Raw genomic sequence first — 23,278 nt, forward strand, 5'->3', positions numbered from 1 at the left:
CTTGGGTTTGGAGAGAATCCAGGAGCGATGCTAGACTTAGAACTAACAGTCCTAAGAACCATGAAACGAGGTTTCTCACACCGGAGTCGACCAATGAACTGGCGGCTCCTTGTTGTGATCACAGGGTCTTTATCCTGTATTTTCTAATGGAAAGCAGGTGTACGTAGTTAGTGGAACCTGGGAATGATTGGAAATTAAACTAGGGGATTGAGGCCCAATTCCTGAGGTAAATAGTAAAGTGCGGGATTGCTAGAAGGGACCATGACAAATAAAGTGCTTTGTTAAATGTATAAAACATGTCTGCATCAGTGTTATCTTGTATTTCCATACAATGTTACATTAAGCTGTTACACATCTATTGTCAGATGTTGTTGTGGTGTTGGAGGTTGCGTTCAAGGAAACAATGAAATGCCGCGCTGCTGCCACCATTTGTTCTGGCATGTCATGACAGCGGTTTTAAAATTAGCTGGTTACCCCGTACACACTACAACAGCCAACAGGCGTTTTCAGATTTTTAGAAAAGCTCCGTTTTCTGGGGAGGAAAAACGCTGTTTCAGTGTGGACGGAGGGTCAAAACAAAGAGAAAAAGCTTTGGTTACGGATTTATCTGGTCTAGTGTGGACGTAGCCTAACAGGCCCCCAGTCTGTCACACTCTTAAACAATGCACATCAGTGTAGATGATGACATTAAGAAGCAATTAAGCTGTTGTGAATATGTTAATTCTATTCTCTCCTCTTCTGCAAAGAAAACTTGTTAGGAATTTGCATAGTAACTGATTTAAGCAGATCAGACAGTATCTATGGATCTATGGAAAGGGATAAAAGCATTGATGTGTGGGCCGAGACCCTTCATCAGAACGTGCACTCTTAAGCAGTACAATGGAATGCATCAAATGGGAATTTGCATACTGCCTGTTGTAGGCTCAAAAAGGTTACTTAAAAAAAGGACTTCCATGGGATTGGAGAGAAAATCTTAGCATGCTTAATTCACTATTACTTATGCCTGAAGTCTCAATTTCGATTGCTTCATCTAATTAAAACCATTGTTTTATAGTCACAGCCTGAGAAGGTGATGGTGAAAAAAAGTTCACAGGCCAGAAAATCCTCCAATTTATCTAAGGATGCTCAGTCGTGGACAAGTGCAAGAAAAGGTTCTAGTGATCGGAACTCCAGATTTAGGCAGAGGACTCTTTCTGCTGGTGCTACAAAGAGGCCGTTGGCTGATACTCGTGCATCTATTTCAGTGCAAAAAAAACTAAGGAAGCAAGCAGGTACATTAACGGATCCTAGAAGGGGATCTGTTCTCACAGAACCTCCCATGGTAAGGAAGGTATTTTGGATTTATATAATATTTTTGACAGACTAAAGAAAATGAAGAGAAAAAAACCTCGTGTTATGAGCTAATACTTTTTGGATCATAACTTTGAGGCTTGTTCTGTGCTGTCTTTTGACGTGATAAACTTGTATATTTGAAAATTCAAAATAGAGGCAATAAATGATGGGAACACTCAGCAGATCATGGAGCATTTGTGGAAAGAAAAATAGTTATAATTTCAGGTCTGAAATCTTATGATATTTTGAGCTGAAATGCTAAGGGTTTTTTTCCACACAAGCTCCCAACCTGCTGAGTGTTTCCTGCATTTTCCATTTTTAATTTCAGATTTCCAGTATCTACTGTTTTGATCTTTCATTTGTGAAAATTCAAAATGTTGCTTAAATTTATAGGTACTTTTTCTGATGATTTCAATTTTTTATTAACTTATTACCTTATCTGTAGCAGAAAAAGCTAAAATATTTCTGCTTTTCTGTTTGCCTTTTGTTATGTCTTGAAATAGATGTTAGGATAAGGCTTTTAAATGACTTACTTAAAAACAGCTAAGTTTTAATTGTTTCATTTTATAATGAAAACGAAACTAGTTAATGATTTTTTATGTAACTGGCAGCAAATACAAATCAGTTTGGCAAAATTCCAGCACGGCTTTAGATTGATGTGGTGCAGACAGATTTGTGATAGATGATGTAATACTTAATAGTTTGGGAATTGTTCTGTTGCATGTGATTTCATACTCCAGAAAGAAAGTGATCATTTGGAGGATAAGAAATTTTTGACAAAAATGGTCAATTTTTGGGGGGAGAAACAGGCTGTGGTTGAGTTCAATTTGCATGTTCTGTCATGGCAAATATTCACAATAGAGCCGTCTCTATTTCCTGAGGAGACTGAGGTCATTTAACATCTGCCAGATGATGCTGAGGATGTTCTACAAGTCTGTGGTGGCCAGTGCTATCATGTTTGCTGTTGTGTGCTGGGGCAGCAGGCTGAGGGTAGCAGACACCGACAGAATCAACAAGCTCATTCGTAAGGCCAGTGATGTTGTGGGGATGGAAATGGACTCTCTGACGGTGGTGTCTGAAAAGAGGATGCTGTCCAAGTTGTATGCCATCTTGGACAATGTCTCCCATCCACTACATAATGTACTGGGTGGGCACAGGAGTACATTCAGCCAGAGACTCATCCCACCGAGATGCAACACAGAGCGTCATAGGAAGTCATTCCCGCCTGTGGCCATCAAACTTTACAACTCCTCCCTTGGAGGGTCAGACACCCTGAGCCAATAGGCTGGTCCTGGACTTATTTCCTGGCATAATTTACATATTACTATTTAACTATTTATGGTTTTATTACTATTTATTATTTATGGTGCAACTGTAATGGAAAAAAATTTCTCCTGGGATCAATAAAGTATGACTATGACTATTGCTGTTGTTCCTATCCATCTTTGCTTTAGTTCAGCAGCTGCTACATTATCTTTTGTTATTTCTACTTTGTTAAACATACAATAGAAATGTAAAATGTTTTGATACTTTACCTGGAAATGAATAATTTACTGAAAAACAATTCTCTTTGTGACAGGACATTTCAGTGAGCAATGATGGTAAAACCCCAGGACAGAGCAAAGAGAATACCTTGGACAGGACATCAATTGGATCTGATGCTTCACCTAATTCATCTTCAATGAGACCTGCCACTCCAGGTTGGGATATGAATAATGCAGTATGCATGTACTGAATGACGTGATTAATACAAGAAACAATGACTCTGTAAAGCCTCTATTAGACCAATTAAAAGGTCATAAATATTCTTCATCAAGAAAAGGTTGGGCTTGATGTTTCTCTTCACAGCCAGAATTTGGAGATGTGACTTGAAATGAAATATTTAAGTTCCTCCTGAAGAGATCACATAACTATCCAACTGGATTTCTCCTCCCTTTGGTCTACCCTTCATATCCCCTTCCCCACCTTTCCCATCTTTTTTTTCTGCTCATCAACCCTTCCTCATCTTGTTCTACTTATCACCTTCTAATCTCTCTTTAATCACCCTTCCCATCTCTCACTGGCCTCATCCAGCCCTGTATTGAGTGTGTTGCACAACCAATAAATAGCAATGGTTTAATAATATTTAGACCTAGTAAACATTTAAATTATATTTAAGTAGATGGTTGATGTTTATCTCATCATCCTGATTTCTTTCCTTTCCATTTTTATGTAACTTGGCTTTATGTTGAAAAAGGCAAAGAAAGTAATAACTTGGATTCATCTTACCTTAACCTGAAAAATATTTATAACTTGGGAAACATTTCAGTGAGAAAATTTTCATTTACAAATCGTAGAATTTGGTTTTCTTTTATTAGAGCTGACCTCTTAACACTTTAGATTTAGATTAGATTATGAGAACACTCAGTCCTCTTTTTATTGTCATTTAGAAATGCATACATGCATTAGGAAATGATACAGTGTTTCTCCGGAGTGATATCACAGAAAACAAACCAAAGACTAACACTGACAGAACCACATAATTATAACATATAGTTACAGCAGTGCAAAGCAATACCATAATTTGATGAAGAACAAACCATGGGCATGGTAAATAAAGTCTCAAAAGTCCCCGAGTTGATCGACTCCCGAGTCCCCAATAGCAGGCAGCAAAAGGGAGAAACTTCCTGCCATAAACCTCCAGGCACCGTCAACTTGCCGATGCCTTGGAAGCAGCCGACACTGAGTCCATCCGTCCAAAAACTCTGAGCTTCCGACCAGCCTCTCCAATGCAGCCTCCCGAGCACCTTCGACCTCTCCCCGGCCGCTGAAACACGCAAAGCCGAGGATTTTGGGGCCTTCAGCTCCGGAGATTCCAGTTACCACACAGTAGCAGCGGCAGCAAAGCGGGCATTTCAGAGGTTTGCCAGGTGTTCCTCCGTGCTGTCACGTCTGTCTCCATCAAATCAGAATTGTGCACAGTCCCCTACTTGACAGATAACAGACATCATCACAGAAGTGGCCGCACGCGCTGCTGTCACACCGCCATCTTCTCCTCCTGTTGCTTTATCCATTACTATTTCATAGATATACATCTAAGTGTGATCTTACCAATAGATTCCACAGGTTAAGCAGCTTGTTTGCTCACTAATGTTCTGCCTAAATATCTTAGCATTTATTTTAAATTGTTTTGCCACCTTTATTAGAAATTGAAAATAACATCATACAGCATGCCCAGTTCCCTCTTAAAGCCTGCATATTTTAAGGAAGAAGTAGCTATTGGAAATACTTCAAAAAGTAATTTTAAATTTCATTTAAATTAAACTTTGACTTCATCTTAATAGAGAATTGTGTGTATTTTTTTCGTCTTTCAGAAGATGGACCTTTATCTCTGAAAATCTGGTGCCCTGAAGGTGTTAAGAGGTTATCAAAAGATGTCACTGAACTGGATGTGGTTCTCAATGATTTTGAACAGATTGTTACAGAATTTAGGTAAGTTTAAGGCTCGTGTTATACATACATCTAAAGAAGTAATTAATATCATAGAGTTACTATAGGAAATGGAATCTTATAAATGCATGTGTTACTCAGATGTTAAATATTCCAATAATATAGAAGAATAGTGCCTTCTAGTGCCATTTCTTCCTCTGTGAGCTGCAAAAGAGCCACATTTTATGGATAGTCCTTTAAATTGCCATTTCTGAAATATTGCTGCTTTTGTAATTGTTCATTGAATTTTGCTTGCGTGACAGCAGTTTACTGTTATTTTAAAGCAATTTATAATCCATTAAATATCATGAAGCATGTAGAGGATGTATATATTTTTAAAAGGAATGCACCTAGAGCTGATATTATATTAGGTCATCCCTGCACCCCCCCCCCACCCCCGAAGCTGTATCAAAAGGGATATACCTTTTGCTGAGGGGAATGGGCACAGAGTAACCTTGTGCTGACGGCTTACTCACCTTACTACTTCTGGTGATCACCCATCTACTATCAGAAGCCTGCACTCCAGGTGTGACCACATCAGTAAAAGTTTCACCTGTGAGGTTTTTAAGCCTCCCAGTTGATCCTGGGTATAACCGGGCTCCAGCTCCGGTTCCTTTACATTGTCAGTCAGGAGCTGCAGATGGATGCACTTCCCACAGGTGTAATCATCAGGGAGACTGAAATCCCACATTTCAAACTTAAGTTCTCGCCTGCGCCTATTCTTGCCAAAGCTTGTTGAGCTATTGTAACGCTGTCCACTCCAACAGAGGCAGCTCTGCTTACACCCCACTACTTTTTATTGGCTCTTGTCAAGTGCCTAAGAGATGGTTATCATTGCAGCCTGCCAAAGTTCCTAAAGGTCCCGAGCTCTTATAAAACCTTGCACTCCCTTACCAAGGAACCATTTCTTGTGATGCTTGCAGCCCGCTGAATTAAAGTTTTCTTACTTGAATTGGTCCTCAGTCTGGCTGTTGAAGTTGCATTTGTGGAATACTGTACTGAAGGATGTGACCACTGAATTGTTCTTTGGAGATCAAGTTCTGTCTTTGCTGAGGACAGTAGCCCATTATATTGTGTATCTGGTGATTGCTATAAATAATTGCTGTCAGATGGATGTAAAAATTCATTTTGGACTCAACAGCTTAAAACTGGACATGGGAGCAGCAGAACCCCATAACACCAAAATTTCTATTCCCATGGCTTGACATATCTCTTTCGCTATCAATATTATCAAGCCGGAGTACCAACCTTGATTTAATCAGAATAAACCTGGAGTAATATTTAAAACTAAGATGTCAACCTGGTGTAGCCATTACACGGGAATACTTACATGCAAAACAGTAGGGGTATGCTGCAGAACAAGTAAGAGTGAACCTGCACCAGATTGTTCAGATCCAATCTACATGCTGCCAAATGCAGCTATGTTTATTAGTGGATAATTAAATATAGGGAGGATGAGGATGCGGATGCGCCAGAAGTGTGTATATTGCCAATTATAGCAAATCCCTGGACAAACGTGGTGATGCTGAAGTGTTTAGAGCAGTCGCCATCCAACATTACAAAAATAGAGGTTCTTTCTTGGTCTTCTTCTGAGGTTCAAGTATTAAGGATCAGTCCCTTGTGATGCCAGTAAATGACTGACATTATATTGTGAATGGGACATGATACAATATGAGCAGTTCTGAAGACAGAAGACATGCTTGCTTTCTTGGATCACAGCATCCTGTCTTGAAAATATATTGTCTTTTTTTATTGTGATGAGTAAAAATCTAAACTGGGGGTGTACAAGGATTGTAGCAATTCAAGAAAGTAACAAACCAATACTGGAATAGGTGATAACCTACAGTGCATCTCATGTATGACTACTTCATATGATGCTTCTCACCTCCAACATGTTCCATAGTTCCTGGAGCATTGCAGGTGCAGAAGTCGGAAACTCAGTGACACGTGATGTTGTTTGCTGGATAGGTCTCAGTCTGTAGTTTTCACTGTCTCAAGGACCAAAAATTTCAACAATTTGCACCTACAACTTGACTGAAGCTACTCCATTGTTCAGATGGATTGCAAAGTATGTCTGAGGGTTGATCTATAATAACAACTGGTCATCTAACCTTCTACTGGCTTATATGGGACCTCTTTTTCTACCTGGTCTTGTCAACTTGACAACTTGAATGCTAACAATGCTGGAAGTGATCTTTATTTGGAGTACAGTTTAAATCATCAATATCTCCTATGGACGTAGTTCTATTGTAATTTAATTATTTAAAGTTCAGTGAATTTATTATTAAAGTACATATATATTACTATATACTATCGTGACATGTGCTTGCAGGCATTTACGGGGGGCAAAAAAGAAATGCAGTAGAATTTAGAAAAAAACTATACATGAAGATAGATAAGCAACCAATGTGTAAAAAAGACAAACTGCAAATAAAAATTAATATTGATAACATGAGTTGTAACGAGTCCTTGAAAGTGAGTCTGTAGGTTGTAGAAATCAGTTCAGAATGGGGGTGATTGAAGTTATTCATGTTGGTTTAGGAGACTCGCCCAGTAGCACTCACAATGACAGTGGTGAAATGCTTTGAGAAGTTGGTTATGACCAGACTGAACTCTTGCCTCAGCAAAGACCTGGACCCACTGCAATTTGCCTATCGCCACAATAGGTCAACAGCAGTCGCAATCTCAATGGCTCTCCACACGGCTTTAGACCACCTGGACAATACAAACACCTATGTTAGGATGCTGTTCATCGACTATAGCTCAGCATTTAATACCATCATTCCCACAATCCTGACTGAGACGTTGCAGAACCTGGGCCTCTGTACCTCCCTCTGCAATTGTATCCTCGACTCTAACCGGAAGACTACAATCTGTGCGGATTGGTGATAACATATCCTCCTCGCTGACGGTCAACACTGGCGCACCTCAGGGGTGTGTGCTTAGCCCAGTGCTCTACTCTCTGAATACACATGACTGTGTGGCCAGGCATAGCTCAAATACGATCTACAAATTTGCTGACGATACAACCATTGTTGGTAGAATTTCGGGTGGTGATGAGAGGGCGTACAGGAGTGAGATATGCCAACTAGTGGAATGGTGCTGCAGCAACAACCTGGCACTCAACATCAGTAAGATTGTGGACTTAAGGAAGGGTAAGACGAAGGAACACATTCCAATCCTCATAAAGGGATCAGAAATGAAGAGAGTGAGCAGCTTCAAGTTCCTGGGTGTCAAGATCTCTAAGGATCTAACCTGGTCCCAATATATCGATGTAGTCATTAAGAAGGCAAGACAGTGGCTATACTTTATTAGGAGTTTGAAGAGATTTGGCATGTCAACAAGTACACTCAAAAACTTCTATAGATGTACCGCGGAGAGCATTCTGACAGGCTGCATCACTGTCTGGTATGGAGGGGCTACTGCACATGACCGAAAGAAGCTGTAGAAGGTTGTAAATCTAGTCAGCTCCATCTTGGGCACTAGCCTACAAAGTACCCAGGACATCTTTAGGGAGCAATGTCTCAGAAAGGCAGCGTCCATTATTAAGGACCTCCAGCACCCAGGGCATGCCCTTTTCTCACTGTTACCATCAGGTAGGAGGTACAGAAGCCTGAAGGCACACACTCAGTGATTCAGGAACAGCTTCTTCCCCTCTGCCATCCAATTCCTAAATGGACATTGAAGCTTTGGACACTACCTCACTTTTTTAAAATACAGTATTTCTGTTTTTGCACATTTTAAAAAATCTATTCAGTATACGTAATTGATTTACTTGTTTATTTATTATTATGTTTTATTTTGTTTTTTTTCTCTCTCTGCTAGATTATGTATTGCAATGAACTGCTGCTAAGTTAACAAATTTCACATCACATGCTGGTGATAATAAATCTGATTCTGATAGTTGTAGGATAATAACTGTTCCTGAATTTAGTATCTGAGCTCATTACAGCACTTCGGACTCAGGAATGTGCAATAGTTTTAATACTGTGCTATTTTGCTTAATTTGACAGGCAGTCTGTGGAACCCTTTACTTCCAGAAAAGTAGTTAACAGATTTTTTATTAACTTAAAGGAGGAAGTCACTGAAACTGTAAGTACTGTAACATGCACCTTTCCAATTACAACACCTGTTTATATAGTATGGCTTGATTAGGACTATAAATCTTATTTGCTGATCCAACATACTAACACTTGATAAGGGTCAAATTTAACAAAACTTGCTAGAATGTCCAAGTTAGAGAGTTTTCTGTGACTTTCCCATTTTAAGGTGGAACCCATGAACACCACCTCGTTATTCCTTTTTATGTTGTTACAAAACAACAAATTTCACTTAATACAAGTCGTAATGAATCTGTTCTAGTTTCTGAGTGTGAGGTGCTTTTCCATAGCATTCCCCGACATCCTGACCTCAACACCGTAAAAATGAAAATAATACATGCTGAAAATCTGAAACAAAAACAGGGAATGCTGAACAGGTCAGGCAGTATCACTGAAAAGAGAAACAAATTTGACTAAGGGCCCTGGACCTGAAACATTAACTGATTCTCTTTCCACAGGGGTTGCCTGACCTGATGAGTATTTCTGGCTTTTTCTGTTTTTGTTAGTCCAAAATCACAGTTTGATCAACTGAAGTTGAAAGGTCACTGTTTTAAGAACCCCAGGTAGACACTGCAGTTGTTTTTACCATGGTAAAGGAAAGTTTTTATTATTTAATTGGAAGGTGAGGAAGATATTCTTCAGGTTTTGCTTATTGAGAACTTCTGTCTTTATTGTTGCTCGTGACAATGCATGTGTTGGTTCCATTATTCCCTCATCCATTCAGTTTCTCACTGTCTTCCTCCCTCAGACTGTAAGCCCTGATATCTTCCCTTAATGCCCCCAAGATTCTAATGTCAATCATCCTGGGCCTTTCTTCCTCCTTGCTCCAGTTTGGCACTGAATCATTAGACCAGATGACCCGTTGTGCTGCTGGTGGTGTATAATCCCATGAAAGCGTAGCTATTTGGAGGGTTTAATCAGTATTTAAAAATTGGATTATACATACTTTTAGTTTGAGATAGAGTTTGGGACTTGTGGCACATTATTTTTAATTCAGACCTGTACAGTTTGACGTGGATAACAGTAATTAGATGGCCAGCAACAAGTTGTACAAATTGCAGTCTAAAATGATCCCACTAGTACTTGAGCAATGTAAACAAAATGCTGGATAAACTCAGCAGGTCAGGCATCATCTATGGAGAGGAATAAAGAGCCAGCATTTCAGGTCTTGACCTGAAACATCAGTTCTTTATTCCTTTCTGTAGATGCTACTGGACCTGCTGAGTTTCTCCAGCATTTTGTGTACGTAACCACTGTACACAATTGGGATTATTACTGGGGTTATTTTAGAATTTCTGGCATCTGCAGAATCTATTCACAGTAACTCTTGACCTGAGTCATTTTTTAAATATTCATCTGAACATACAACAGGTGCTGATAGCTGTTTTTTCTTTTTAAAGATAAATCAAGTACAAGATTTGAAAAGCTTGCAAAGAAAAAATGTAAAGGTAAAAGGGCAATGTTTAAAAGATTTCACATTTATAAAGCTATTGCTAGTGAGTTAAAGCATTGAATTGAAAACTAATATTTTAATATTTGCAGGTGACATCAAGCTTCAGCAGGATGAGGAAGCACTTTCTTGTCGTTCAGAAGGAATTAAATGAGTAATGTTTCTTTTTCAATCAAATCCTTAGTACCAACTATGTGGTTTGGCTGCTCTTTGCAAGTAAAATGGCCTTTTAGATGATTTTAGATGATAGTTGTCATTTACTTTAAATTGTACATTAATTGTTCTGGGATTCTGTGAAGAGATTAAGGGGTTTTAGAGAAGAGGGTACAACTTGTACCCCAGTACAATCATCCACCATAGTATATGCCCAGAGGTCATTTTAACTGTTTTGGTAACTCCAGCTGAAGGCACAATCATCTGTGTTTCTTACTTTGTCAGAACTGTGCCTGCCTGCTGCTGGACTAGCCATTTCCTTGATAGTGAAAACTTCTGGTACTTGCTTAATCTGCCCAAAAATCCATGGGTAAGAACACAAGGAATGGAAATGGGAATACTATGCACACAAGAGATTCTCCACATGCTGGAAGTCCAGAGCAACACACACAAAATGGTGGAAGAACTCAGCAACTCAGGCAGCATCCATTGAAAGGAATAAAGAATCAACATTTTGGGCCGAGACCCTTCATCGTGAAAATGAGAATATATATCTCCAAAAAGTGGCATGGCTGAGAGTAGAGGGGACTCGTATGATCGATTTTACAATATTGGGCAATGTTTTTTAAAAAAGTTACTAATATTACTATAGTTACTTCAGACCAGTCGAACTGGTTTTTTCCAATTCCAAATGGGAAATAAATATATTATTATTCATAGGCAGGAAGTAGAACTTAAACGATTACAGAAGGAACATGCAGAATTGAGCCAGAAGAAAACAGATTTGCAGCATGCCACACAATTCTTGTCCGGGTTTAAACAATTGAAAACACGGTACATTGAACATAGGAATAAAAACCCGAGTGAAACTGAAACGGTAAGACCTGTCTTTTGTAACCATTTGTGCTGTTCATCTGTAAAAGCTATTTAAATGAGTTGTATTTTGAAGGTGTATCATTTTGATCACCACTAATAGATGAAGAATATACTCTGCAACTCCAAGTAGCTTCCTAGATGTTGGAGCATTGATTCACTGGTAGATATTGGTGATAGGTAACCTTGCCTACATTTACGTTGATTTCGTGATAATTTTCAGGGATACTTGCTTGCAAGTATCAAACCTCAAGTGGATCTGGGATTAAATCTGATTCCATGAGTTGTTCAGGCTTTTGCTTGAACAGTTGGTGGACTGCCTATGCTATCCAAATGTAGCACCTAAATCAATGCTGAGTGGTCAGTCTTGTATCCTGATTTGGTATAACTGAATAGCTTACTGGGTGGGCTGTTTCTGAGGGTACTTCAGTGTTGTGGATCTGGATAGACAAGAAAGAAAACCTTAAACACAAGAGATTTTGCAGATGCTGAAAATCCAGAGCAACACATACAAAATGCTGAAGGAACTCAGCAGGTCAGCCAGCGTCAATGGAAATGAATATACAATTGACACTTTGGGCTAAGAACTTCAGGGCTGGAAAGGAAGGGTGAAGAAGCCAGAATAAGAAGGTGGGGGTGGGGGAAGGAGTACAGCTTAGGTGATAGGTGAAGTAAAGTGGGTGGGGGAGGAAGTAAGAAGCAGGAAGTTAGGTGGAAAAGGTAAAGGGCTAGAAAAGAGGGAATCTGATAGGAGTGGACAATGGGAGAAAGGGCTCATTGACGGAGGTGAGCGAGGAACCACAGTGGGAGAGGGAAGGAGGAAAAATTACTGGGTTAGATAAATCTGCTTATTTTATAGAACATTATTAAATCAGATGGATCTTATTTAACTAAATTCTGGAAATAATTGTTACCAGTTTGGATGATGGTTTTACAAATTTGAATTCCCCACTTGTCTGAGGATTGCTAGTCCTGGCCTCTTGATTACTAATTCTGTAACATAACTGCTACTAACCTATACAATGACTATGTTGGTTAACAGGCTTAATTTAAAGGAGAGAGAAAAAATATATAGTTCGGCCCTAGTTAAAGCTATTCTCGTAAATAAATTATCTGCTATTATAGTTTCGCTGATTTCTGTTAAAACAAACAACTTAGGCAACAGTTGGTTTTGTTTTTATTCTTAGGCATAAAGTAAAGCAAGAATGAATGCATTTTATTTGCTAAAATTGTTTTGTATGCTGATTAACTTTTTCTTCTTTATCTGCAGTATGATATTTCCAGCTTTCCTGCACTGCTGGTAGAAGCACGAGGAATTCTGGGAGCTGAGAAACAGCTTCATGTAATAAATACAAAGATACAGCAGTCACTGGACAAGAAGTAAAGCCCAGTTTTTCCAAAGCGCATCCAAGCTGTTGATTTTTTAAAAAACCAGTAATATTAACTGACCTCTTTTATATCTTTTGAATTGATTGAAGACTCTTTCCTACCTTACCACTGACTAGCCTTGTAAAATGCTACACGGTGAGGTGAACCAAGTTCTTGATAGGCGCAATGTAGACCTTCTAACCAAGAAAAGGTAGGCAGTGGTTTGCATAATTAATAACTACATGAATTGCAGTAGGTGTATGCTGTTTCTCACAACTCTGAGGGTTGATCTTGCTGTTTCAAGGTAATGTTCTTATGGCCCAGTATCAAATTGGCCAAAAATAATGTACATTTTGTGATGTTTTTGTCTATAAACATCTCTATTAAGAGAAAAACTTGAGCACAGTGTATAAAGGTCAATAGACTCAGATTTTTAAGCAGATGTAATTTAATAAAATAATTGTACATAAAATGGCAGTATTTATTTCATAAAGTAGAAATGGATAAATTAAACAGCTATTGCTGCAGGAATATCCTTGCTGTAGATGCTAATGAAATGCAAATACTGAACAGTTTCTGTGGAGAGCTGTTCGAATCTCAGGCATGGTATGTTTTGCTGTATTTTCAGCATTATCTATTTTGTTTCTATACTTACAGATCCCTCCAGTTCTTCCACAGCAGCGAGCAGGTCATTGTCTGACAGCTCCTCACTACTCAGTTCTGAATTTAACTCAGCAATAAATTCAGTGTCTTCTGCAGCTTCTAACAACATTGCATCATCAATGTTGTCAAATCCAGTGTCTGTATTTTCCACAAGGATGGGATTTTGTGACGCATATGTTTTGTTTTGACTTGGTTCAATGTTTCCATCTTCATCCATGGTAAAAACCAATTCATTGTCCTGTAGAAGTGTTTAGTTTCAGATAAATCTAATTTCAAAGTTCAGTAATTTTTTAATAAAAGTACATACAGTATATGTCACCATATACAACCCTTTTATACATAATCTTGCAGGCAATCATGGTAAATACAAAGAAACACCATAGAATCAAAGACTGCACACAAGATAAACAACCAATGTGCAAGAGACAACAAACTGCAAATACAACAAAATATTAATAAGTACATAAGCAACAATACATAGAAAACATGTTAACATAGTGCAAACTCAATTTCAGAACACATCTACATTAATAAATTGGTATCCCTTTATCTGCTGCTAAAAGTAGCTGGAGAGGATTTTCAGATATTTGCATTTGATTAGACTAGAATTACCAGTGAAAATATTATCAATCTCACATGATGCATATGTAACATATTTTCTCATAAAATACCTGTATTTGGCAGGATTTAGTCATTATCAAGCTGAAGATAAATGTTGATTTCACTACACTAAATGACAAAAATAAACCATAGTTTTACCCAGTACATTAAAAAACAATCTCCAATTTTTGTACATCAATGACACTTTGAGCTTAAATCAATAATAATTATCCTTCAGTCTCACATTTGCTACGGTGGACACTTAAACTGCAACAGCTATCTTTGTAATGGCTGCTAATAACATTATTGAAAAATTGTAATCAGTTGTAATACCTAATACAGTGGATTCTGGTTAATTGGGCCTTTGATTAATCGGAACAGCTGCTTATTTGGGACACCATACTGTTTAACTGGGGGAGGAGATTGTTGTTGAATAGGTTCTAACTAGCATCAGTTGTGCACACTTGCGTGATTGTTAGACTCCGTGTCCTTGGAGTGAACAGATTATAAATAGTGTCCGTTTTGTTCGTTGCATGCACTGGATGAATTAATCACATCATTAAATATTAGGTACTAACAGTTTTATAGTACTGTAGTGTTCTAATTTGTTCAGTATTTCATTTAAATACATAATTTGTTACTCAGTTTGTCTTTTTTAAATACCTTTTTAACTATTTCTATGAAACTGTCTAATTGAGGCAGCAGCTTAATTGGGCCAAAATGTACTGGTCCAATCCACTGTATATTATTTTGGAATAAGCGTAGGTATGTTTAGGTTTGGCAAAATAATTGATCCATATTTAGCCCAAAATGACAAAACTACTGTTGCACCCGCTGATCATGGATCTTCCTTCAATAATTTTATTATTTTGCCTCTAGGTCAATTATCTCTTCCTGCTTTACTAAACTGATTTAAATATTTATTTATTATCATCTTGCCTTTTTGCTGCACTTCAAAATAAAACTACTTACTTGATAAATTAATGCTCAAATGGGATTAAATGTTTTCTAACCATAGTTCAATGATAGGTGAACTGAAACCTCTTAATTTTCCTGAATGAAATTTAAAATTATATTGGCACAGTTTCCATTGGGTTTTGGACAATAGCCACAAAGGTGGTGATGAATCAACATATAGGAGGGAGATTGGATCTTTGGCTGAGTGGTGCCACAACAACCTCCTGGTCAGCAAGATCAAAGAGATGATGATTATCTTCAGGAGGAGGAAATCAGAGGTCCATGAGCTACTCCTGACTGGGGGAATCAAATGTGGAAAGGGTCTGTCCTGGGTCTAGTACGTAAATGTCATTACAAAGGAAGCACAGCATCTCTTCTACTCTCTTAGAAGTTTCCGAAGATTCGGCATGTTATCTAAAACTTCGAGGTATTTCTGTAGATGTGTGGTGGAGAGCATATGGACTGGTTGCATCATAGCCTGGTATAGAAACACCAATAACCTTGAATGGTAAATCCCAAAAGGTAGTTGATGGAGCCCGGTCCTTCATGGATACCTCCCCACCATTGAGCACATCTACATGGAGTGCTGTCATAGGAAACCAGCATTCATCATCAAGTACCCCCCCACCTTCCATGCCACACTCTCTTCTCGTTGCTGCCATCAGGATGTACACCACCAAGTTCAGGAACAGTTATTACCCCTCAACCAGGTTTTTGAACCAGAGGGATAACTTCACTCGTCCCATCACTGAACTGTTCCCACAACTTATAGAGTCACTTTGAAGAAGTTTCACTTCCATCTCATGTTCTTGTTATTTATCTACCTGCCTATTTATTTATTACTTTTTCCTTTTTTGTATTTGCACAATTTGTTGTTTCTTGTATTTACTGTGATTCCCTGCAAGAAAATGTCTCTCAAAGTTGTATATAGTGACATACGTACTTTGATAATTAATCTACTTTGAACTTGAAAAGACTTGTAGAATACTTTTTTGAGGAAAAACTCTTCCAAGTGTCAATCTATGTGGCAGGGCTCTAATTTAAATATTATCTTTTGTTTTAAATTCCCACAAGGAAGTTAATTCTTATCTATTATTAAAACACAATTGTTCTAACCTTTTCAAATAGATCACACTTTTAATTTTTGGTATTATATTGCTAAATTTGAATTGTATTACCACCAACTCTCCATTGCTGCTAAATTCCAAATTTGTTTTTAAAGCTAAAAGTGGACAGGGGGTTTATAGATTCCTCATTAATCAAACAGTTGCTATCAGATTCCTGAAAGATGCTTGCAAAATATGGCTAACTTTGCACATTCACATTTTGTAAGTTGCATGCAAATTAATGTGCAGTTTAATAGGAAATGCATGATTATTACAGGAGAAAATAACTTTCATGTTAGATTAATCTTTGGTGTTGCCATTAATCCATTGTTTCAATACATACCATATCAATGAGAAAATCCAAACAGCATTCACAGGGTAATGGGTAACCTTGAATCCAAAAGAATTCACTGTAAATTAATTTGCAACAGGCCTATGAGCTTTGGTAATAAATCATTAAAAGGTTTACAAAATAAGATTGGTTCTTACTTTCAGACCTGAATCTTTGAGCTCGGCACACAGGATCATAACATTTCTGATACCATATTTCTCTCTTCAAATCAACTACAATCCTAGAAGATATGAGACTTCAGAAAGTAAGAATTTGTTGAGATTTTGCTGCCAGAACATTAGAACTGCATACAACTGTTCAAATAAATCAAAGAGAGAATTCCTTTGACGCATTACTATACATCTTCAATTATTTATTAGAAAGGGACATAATGCCAGAGAATTGTTAGTTACCACAATATCTACAGTTGAAGATAGTTCTTTGGATACTCTATGAACCAGTCATCTGAATACTGGTTGTAAGAAATGGAATGGAATACAATACCTCCCAAATGGAACATAGAGATGTGAAAAGAACAACAACGAACAGTCAGCAAAGATTTAAAAAAGGAAAGTCTTGCTTGATCAATGTTACTTGTTTTTATGAGCAGATAACAATAGAAAATGGTAATGAATAAATGGAATGTGTGTGTTTTCAAATAGCTTCTATGGGCTTCCCTATCAGAGACAAAGGCTAGAGAACACGGAATTGGGATAAGAATCAGAATGAATAGAGAATCAACAAGCTGTAGTTGTTGGAAATTTCAAATAAAAATAGAAAATGCTGGAATAACTTAAACAGGCCACAGCAATATCTGTGGAAAGAAACAGACTTTATTTTTCAGTCAATCCTGCATAGGAAAAGGGAAATTAAGAAAATTAGTCAATTTGGAAGGATTGTAGAATGGAAGCTTCTTGCAAAGGAAGACTGATTCTCAGTTCACATAGAACAGTACAGGCCATTCAACCTACAATGTTGTGTTGACCTTATAACCGCTGTAAGATTAATCTTACCCTTTCCTCTTGCATAGCCCTTCATTTTCCTAACATCCATGTGCTTATCTAAGAGTTTCTTAAATATCCCTAATTTATCTACCTCTACCACCACCCCTGGGAGCACGTTCCATGAACTCACCACTCTGCATAATATAACTAACTCTGCACCCCCCCCCCACTTACCTCCAATAACCATAAAATTATACACCCTCCTCTAAAAATTAAAACCCTGTAATTAAACGCAATTTATTTTATTTGTTGAGATACAGCATAGAATAGCACTTCCGACCCTTTGAGCCACACCACCCAGCGATTCCCAATTTAATCCTAGCCCAATGATGGGACAATTTACAATAACCAATTAGCCTACCAAGCAGTAGGTCTTTGGACTGTGGGAGGAAACTGGAGCAGCTGGCAGAAACCCACGTGGTCAAGGGGAGAACAGACAAACTCTACAAGCGGTGGCAAGAACTGAACTGGGTTGCCTGTTCTGTGAAGCAATGTGCTAACCACTACTCTACAATGCCGCCCGGATTTCTAAAATGTGGATCATACCAAATCATCACATTGGGAATAATACTCAATACCAGGAATGGCAACAAATTAAAAATGGATTTTAACTGATGCAGAAAGAGCAAATAATTGGAAAATGAAGTCCAATCCAGTAAATTGGACTTGAGGATGTTGAGATCCTAATAAAGATCATCGATTTGAAACATTCGCTGTTTCTCTCTCCATTAGTGTTGCAGGCCTGTTGAATATCCCAGCATTTGTTTTAAATCTTAAATGTGAGCTAGTACAAGTGCATGCACAGGCAAGGAAGAGAAAATAGTCATTAAAAGTTGCAGCATGGGTTGCTAACGCCAGAGAGATCCACTCTACATAGCCATCGCCGAGAAACTTTAACCAAAAGAGTGAAGTGTGCAACTCAAATGTCATGGGGAACAGCTGAAATGAATAAATATAGAAAAGTTGGATGATCCTATGAGGGAAAAGGGAACAGAGTGTTAAACTGAATGATTTAGGTAAGAAGAAGCAGGGCAACACACAAAATGCTGGAAGAACTCAGCAGGCCAAGCAGCATCTATGGAAAAGAGTAAACAGTCGATGATTCGGGCTGAGACCCTTTATCAGGAGTCATGAAGAAGGCCTGAAAACATCGACTGTTTACTCTTTTCCATAGACGCTGCCTGGACTGCTGAGTTCCTTCAGCATTTTGTGTGTGTTGCTTTGGGAAGAAAAAGTAGTTGGTTTGAATGGATCTTGAGGAATGTTGACTCAACCATGATCCTACTTAATGTCAGAGTGGAGTTCAGGGGTTAACTGGTCTATTGCAGTTTTTACTTCTAATGGTTGTGGGTAAAACAAAACACATTTTATGCCATTTCCTCTGAGTAACTCCAAGTGGAGATCAGTTCACGTACAAAATTAAAACCTAACCCAAGCTTGAGGACTGATAGCATTTTTGCTACCCAATCCATTGCTTGCCACGAATCCTGTTTTGGCTTGTGAATGCAGTCTGCATTTTCCCCTGATTCTGTATGAGCATCTTTTAAACTTGGAACACAACCCTTAAGCTTTAGCACACTTATTTATAAAGAGTGAGTGGATGCTCATTCAAGACCAGGATCTTATATTTTTTCTTATTATGCTGTTACATACCTCGAGATCTTGTGATTTTTTTTGTCAGAATGATGTAATGGTCGTTTGGAGGTCACCCAATGTAATTTTCCCGCCGATGTGAGGTCACGTGATGACATGTGCACCACGGGTATATAAGGGAAGAATTCAGATGACGCAGTTAGTTTTTAGTTTTCCAGCTGGAACGTTAATGTGTCTCCGTTTCTGTTGCGTATTTGTTTTTATGACGCAGTTTCATTTTTAAAACGGAGTGTTACGTTCTGTTGCAAGGTACAATAGTGCTGGACTGGCAATTTTTGCTAGATGTGTTGATATACCTTTTTCCAGCAGTACTGGAGAGTGAAGACTTTATCGAATTGCAGGACCCGAAGGATTGAGAGAAGTTGGTGTCGTTCGGCAGTTTAACAAAAGATCGACCTTGTTGAGTCTTCGTTGAAGGAGTAGCGACCTGCATCGAGGATAACTCTTGCCAAAAGAGCAAGGTAGTTCATGCAAGGTGCTCTCTAGAATTTAAGGTCAGTTGTTTTAAACCTGCATTGTGAAACCTTTGGACAGAACCAACAGGAAAGTCGCATCTATGAAGAAATCCTTCTCCAGAGAAGTCTCTCCCAATTAAATGTATAAATCTGTTGGACTTTCGAATTTACCATTTTAAGAACTATATCTGACTTTACCGCTTTAAGAACTGTTTTGGCATTTAACGCTTTAAGAACCAGTGCTGGGTGACGATTTGTTGAACGGCTGCATAGCGGTTAACTTCCGGTTAAGGTTTTCGTTTGTTTTTTTTTAATTGTTTATCCGTGTTTAATAAATGTTTGGTTGTTTTTATATAACCTGTCTCGATTGATATTTATTGTTGCCGGTTACGTAACAATGCCAACTGAGCTACACCTGACAGATGCGATAAAGTTCTCCTGGGCCTGGGTTGGCTTTAATCCAGTGCAATACTAATTAGGCCACAGTTTGACTTTAGCATATAGCTCTGGTTATTGGCATTGCAGGAAGGATGTGGTCCTACTGATGTGAGTGTAAAGGAGATTTACAAAGACCATGCCACGACTGAAAATTGTAGTATGTCTAAAAATTGGGTTTGTTTACTATGAAACAGAAAACTAAAGAGAGACTTGAATGGTGTTTAAAATGAGGTTTACAACTCGTGTTAAGAGGGACCTATTTACCTTGGTTAAGAAATTAAAAGTCAGACGATACAGATTCAAAATAATTGTCAGGATTAGTGAAGACCTGAGGAAATGAAATCACAAGCAGATGGTAGTAGGGGTCTGGAACTTGCACTCTGAAAGGGTGTTTATGGCAAAAAACCTCATCACTTGTATACAGTACTTAAAGCAACATTCACAACACACTGGAGGAACTCAGCAGGTCGGGCAGCATCCGTGGAAAAGATCAGTCGACGTTTCGGGCCGGAACCCTTCGTCAGGACTGTAGGGGGAAGGGGCAGAGGCCCTATAAAGAAGGTGGGGGGAGGGTGGGAAGGAGAAGGCTGGTACGTTCCAGGTGAAAAAACAGTAAGGGGAAAGATAAAGGGGTGGGGGAGGGGAGGCAGGGAGGGGATAGGCGGGAAAGGTGAAGAAGGAATAGGGGAAAACACAATGGGTAGTAGAAGGAGGTGGAACCAAGAAGGAGGTGGTAGGCAGCTGGGGGAGGGGGCAGAGTGACATAGGGATAGGGGAAGAGAGGGGGAGGGAATTACCCGAAGTTGGAGAATTCTATGTTCATACAGTACTTAATTGTGTGCCTGAAAAGCCTTGAACTGCAGGCCCAAAGACCAATTGCTGGATTGTAGGATTAGACTAGGTAGGTCTTTCTCAATATGATAGGTCTAATGGTCCCATTCTGTGGCCTAACTTTCTGCAATGAGGTATTTTGGATTATCCATGTAAACACAGATATGTGTTCTAGCCTTATTACCCTAGGTAAACTACACCAGGTTGTGTATGAGATTCAACAAATCATAAAATGCCTAATTGCCAAAATAAGACATTTTAGGATGTTAGCCCAAGATTAAGTAGCTGTAATATTTTATTTATTTTCCCCCTTCTTTCCTGTCCACTTTTTTCCCCATCTCAGTGATGTGTTGTTAATCATCTGACCAATGGCAATGAGAGCTACCTTTTATGGTTATCTATACATCTATGTGAGTCCCAGGCACCACCGACAAAGATTTGGTATACAACTGATCTCTATCATAATATTCACAAACAAGAGAAAATCTGCAGATGCTGGAAATCCAAGCAACACACACAAAATGCTGGAGGAACTCAGCAGGCCAGGCAGCATCTATGAAAAAGAGTAAACAGTTGACGTTTCGGTCCCAGGCCCTTAATCAGAACTTTAGAAAAAAAGATGAGAAGTCAGTTAGAAGGTGGGGGGTGGGGGGAGGAAGAAATACAAGGCAGTAGGTGATAGGTAAAACCATGGGAGGGAGAAGAGGGGTGAAGTAAAGAGCTGGGAAGTCGATTGATGAAAGAGATAAAGGGCTGGAGAAGGGAAAATCTGATAAAAAGAGGATAGAAGGCCATGGAAGAAGGAGGACCAGAGAGTGGTGATGGGTAGGTAACAAGACAAGGTGAGTGAGAGGAATGGGGAATAGTGATGGGGTGGGGGGGGGTATTACCAAAAGGTCAAGAAATCAATGTAGATGCCATCAGGTTGGAAGTTACCCAGATGGAATACAAGGTGTTGCTCCTCCAACCTGAGTGTGGCCTCATCGTGGCAGTAAAGATGGCCATGGACTGACATGTTGAAATGGGAAAGTGAAGTGGAATTAAAGTGGGTGGCCACTGGGAGACCCTGCTTTTTCTGGCAGAGAGAGGTTAGGTGCTCGCCAAAGCGGTCACCGAATCTACGTCAGGTCTCACCGGTATACGGAGGCCAGACCGGGAATCAAATCTACTATATGTCATTCACTTGCTCACTACACGCACCTAATCTGGTGGGGTTGAATGACATTTTGCACACTGAATTAAAACATGTCTCTTGTCTGGAGGGGCTTCTGCTTAGATAATTTAACATTTACATGAATTGAACTTACATAATATTGTTGCTTTTATGTGCTCTACCAATGTTCTCGCACCAGTGGTTTTTGCTGATATCATAAACAATCAATTCTTCAGAGGAGAAATAATTCCATCGCCGCAAGACTGAGGACAATAAATATTTTTTAAAAGTACAACATATGATAAAATTATTAAGAGATTAAATCAAATGTCATAATGATGTCCAATGCAATAAAAACTTACCACCTTGTACGCCTCCCTTGTTTACTTGACTAGTGATAAAATTGTCAATCTCTGGATATGGTGAGCAGTGGTAACCGCCCATTGTCTCTGGAGAACATAATTCAGCCTCAGTTATTTTCATATGAAATTACACACAGGGTAAAGATTGAACATTTAATATTGCCATTTCAAAAGAAATAATGGAAGTTAGTATGCAAACATAGATCCCTAATATACAGAGTTAATGTTACTTCAAGAGTTTTTAATCAGCAAATTGTCTCTAATGTCAGGCATGCCAAGAACATCATCACTTTTCAGGTTAGAGTAGATGTGGCATATTGGGAGATCTATATTTCAGTGAACTTCCACTACTTTATCATGTTGACATGCCAGTTATGCTAAATATTAAAAGCACAAGTGGAATAATATGATCGCGCTTCCACATTTTTAGCAGAATCACTATTTATTGTACTGGCTTGGAGCTAACAAGGATATAACAAGAATCAAATGCAGCTATGGAATCAATTCCAAATAGATTCAGAAAGAAGATTTAATTCTTTACTTCTTTACTATTCATGCACTCCATTTGCTTTTCTCCTTCAAATCCTCTTTTAGCTCAGTGTCATTTTTGAGCTATGGACATCCCAGTTATACACTCAGAAACTACTCAACCGCACTCCAGGCCTCTACTAAGAATGGAAGTGATGCTGCACAAGATATTTGTTTGGCCATTTTGATTTTGTACTTTATTTCTAATTTCCTATATTACTTTGTTTATTCCCAGACATCTTATTAGCTTAATCCATAGATTTTTTTTAAGACATGATCATATTGGCAGATGTAAGGACTTGAAATCCTTTAATTCTTCCTCTTCTTTATTCTGGATATGCAACTAAGATTGTTTTTTAACCAAGGACTCAAACTGCAAAATTAACACAACTATATACATACAGTATATATAACACAGAACGGTGTTGTAATAATCTATGTTGTATATACACA

General features: G+C 38.6%; 2 protein-coding genes across 6 annotated transcripts in view; one reads left to right on the forward strand and one right to left on the reverse strand.

The window, feature by feature from the left end:
- cenpu (centromere protein U) overlaps window positions 1-13,363 on the forward strand; it is a 38,174-nt gene extending 24,811 nt beyond the window's left edge. The window contains exons 6-13 of one of the 2 annotated variants that reach the window (XM_063049406.1): window positions 1,055-1,321; window positions 2,912-3,032; window positions 4,686-4,803; window positions 8,814-8,892; window positions 10,301-10,348; window positions 10,443-10,504; window positions 11,224-11,380; window positions 12,647-13,363. In XM_063049406.1, coding sequence (XP_062905476.1) covers window positions 1,055-1,321; window positions 2,912-3,032; window positions 4,686-4,803; window positions 8,814-8,892; window positions 10,301-10,348; window positions 10,443-10,504; window positions 11,224-11,380; window positions 12,647-12,760 — 966 coding nt within the window. In that variant the 3' untranslated portion in view covers window positions 12,761-13,363. The remainder of the gene's footprint in view (window positions 1-1,054; window positions 1,322-2,911; window positions 3,033-4,685; window positions 4,804-8,813; window positions 8,893-10,300; window positions 10,349-10,442; window positions 10,505-11,223; window positions 11,381-12,646) is intronic. The other variant, XM_063049405.1, reaches the window with a different exon arrangement.
- A 9-nt stretch (window positions 13,364-13,372) lies between these two features.
- Window positions 13,373-23,278, reverse strand: part of primpol (primase and polymerase (DNA-directed)) — a 35,213-nt gene continuing 25,307 nt past the window's right edge. For 3 of the 4 annotated variants that reach the window (XM_063049400.1, XM_063049402.1, XM_063049404.1), the window contains 5 exons: window positions 22,298-22,384; window positions 22,090-22,198; window positions 16,560-16,657; window positions 16,414-16,460; window positions 13,373-13,645 (listed from right to left, as the gene is read on the reverse strand). In XM_063049400.1, the coding sequence (XP_062905470.1) occupies window positions 13,379-13,645; window positions 16,414-16,460; window positions 16,560-16,657; window positions 22,090-22,198; window positions 22,298-22,384 (608 nt within the window). In that variant the 3' untranslated portion in view covers window positions 13,373-13,378. The remainder of the gene's footprint in view (window positions 13,646-16,413; window positions 16,461-16,559; window positions 16,658-22,089; window positions 22,199-22,297; window positions 22,385-23,278) is intronic. The other variant, XM_063049401.1, reaches the window with a different exon arrangement.

This window comes from Mobula hypostoma, chromosome 5, assembly GCF_963921235.1.
Source record: "Mobula hypostoma chromosome 5, sMobHyp1.1, whole genome shotgun sequence".
In the NCBI taxonomy this organism is placed as follows: Eukaryota; Metazoa; Chordata; class Chondrichthyes; order Myliobatiformes; family Myliobatidae; genus Mobula; species Mobula hypostoma.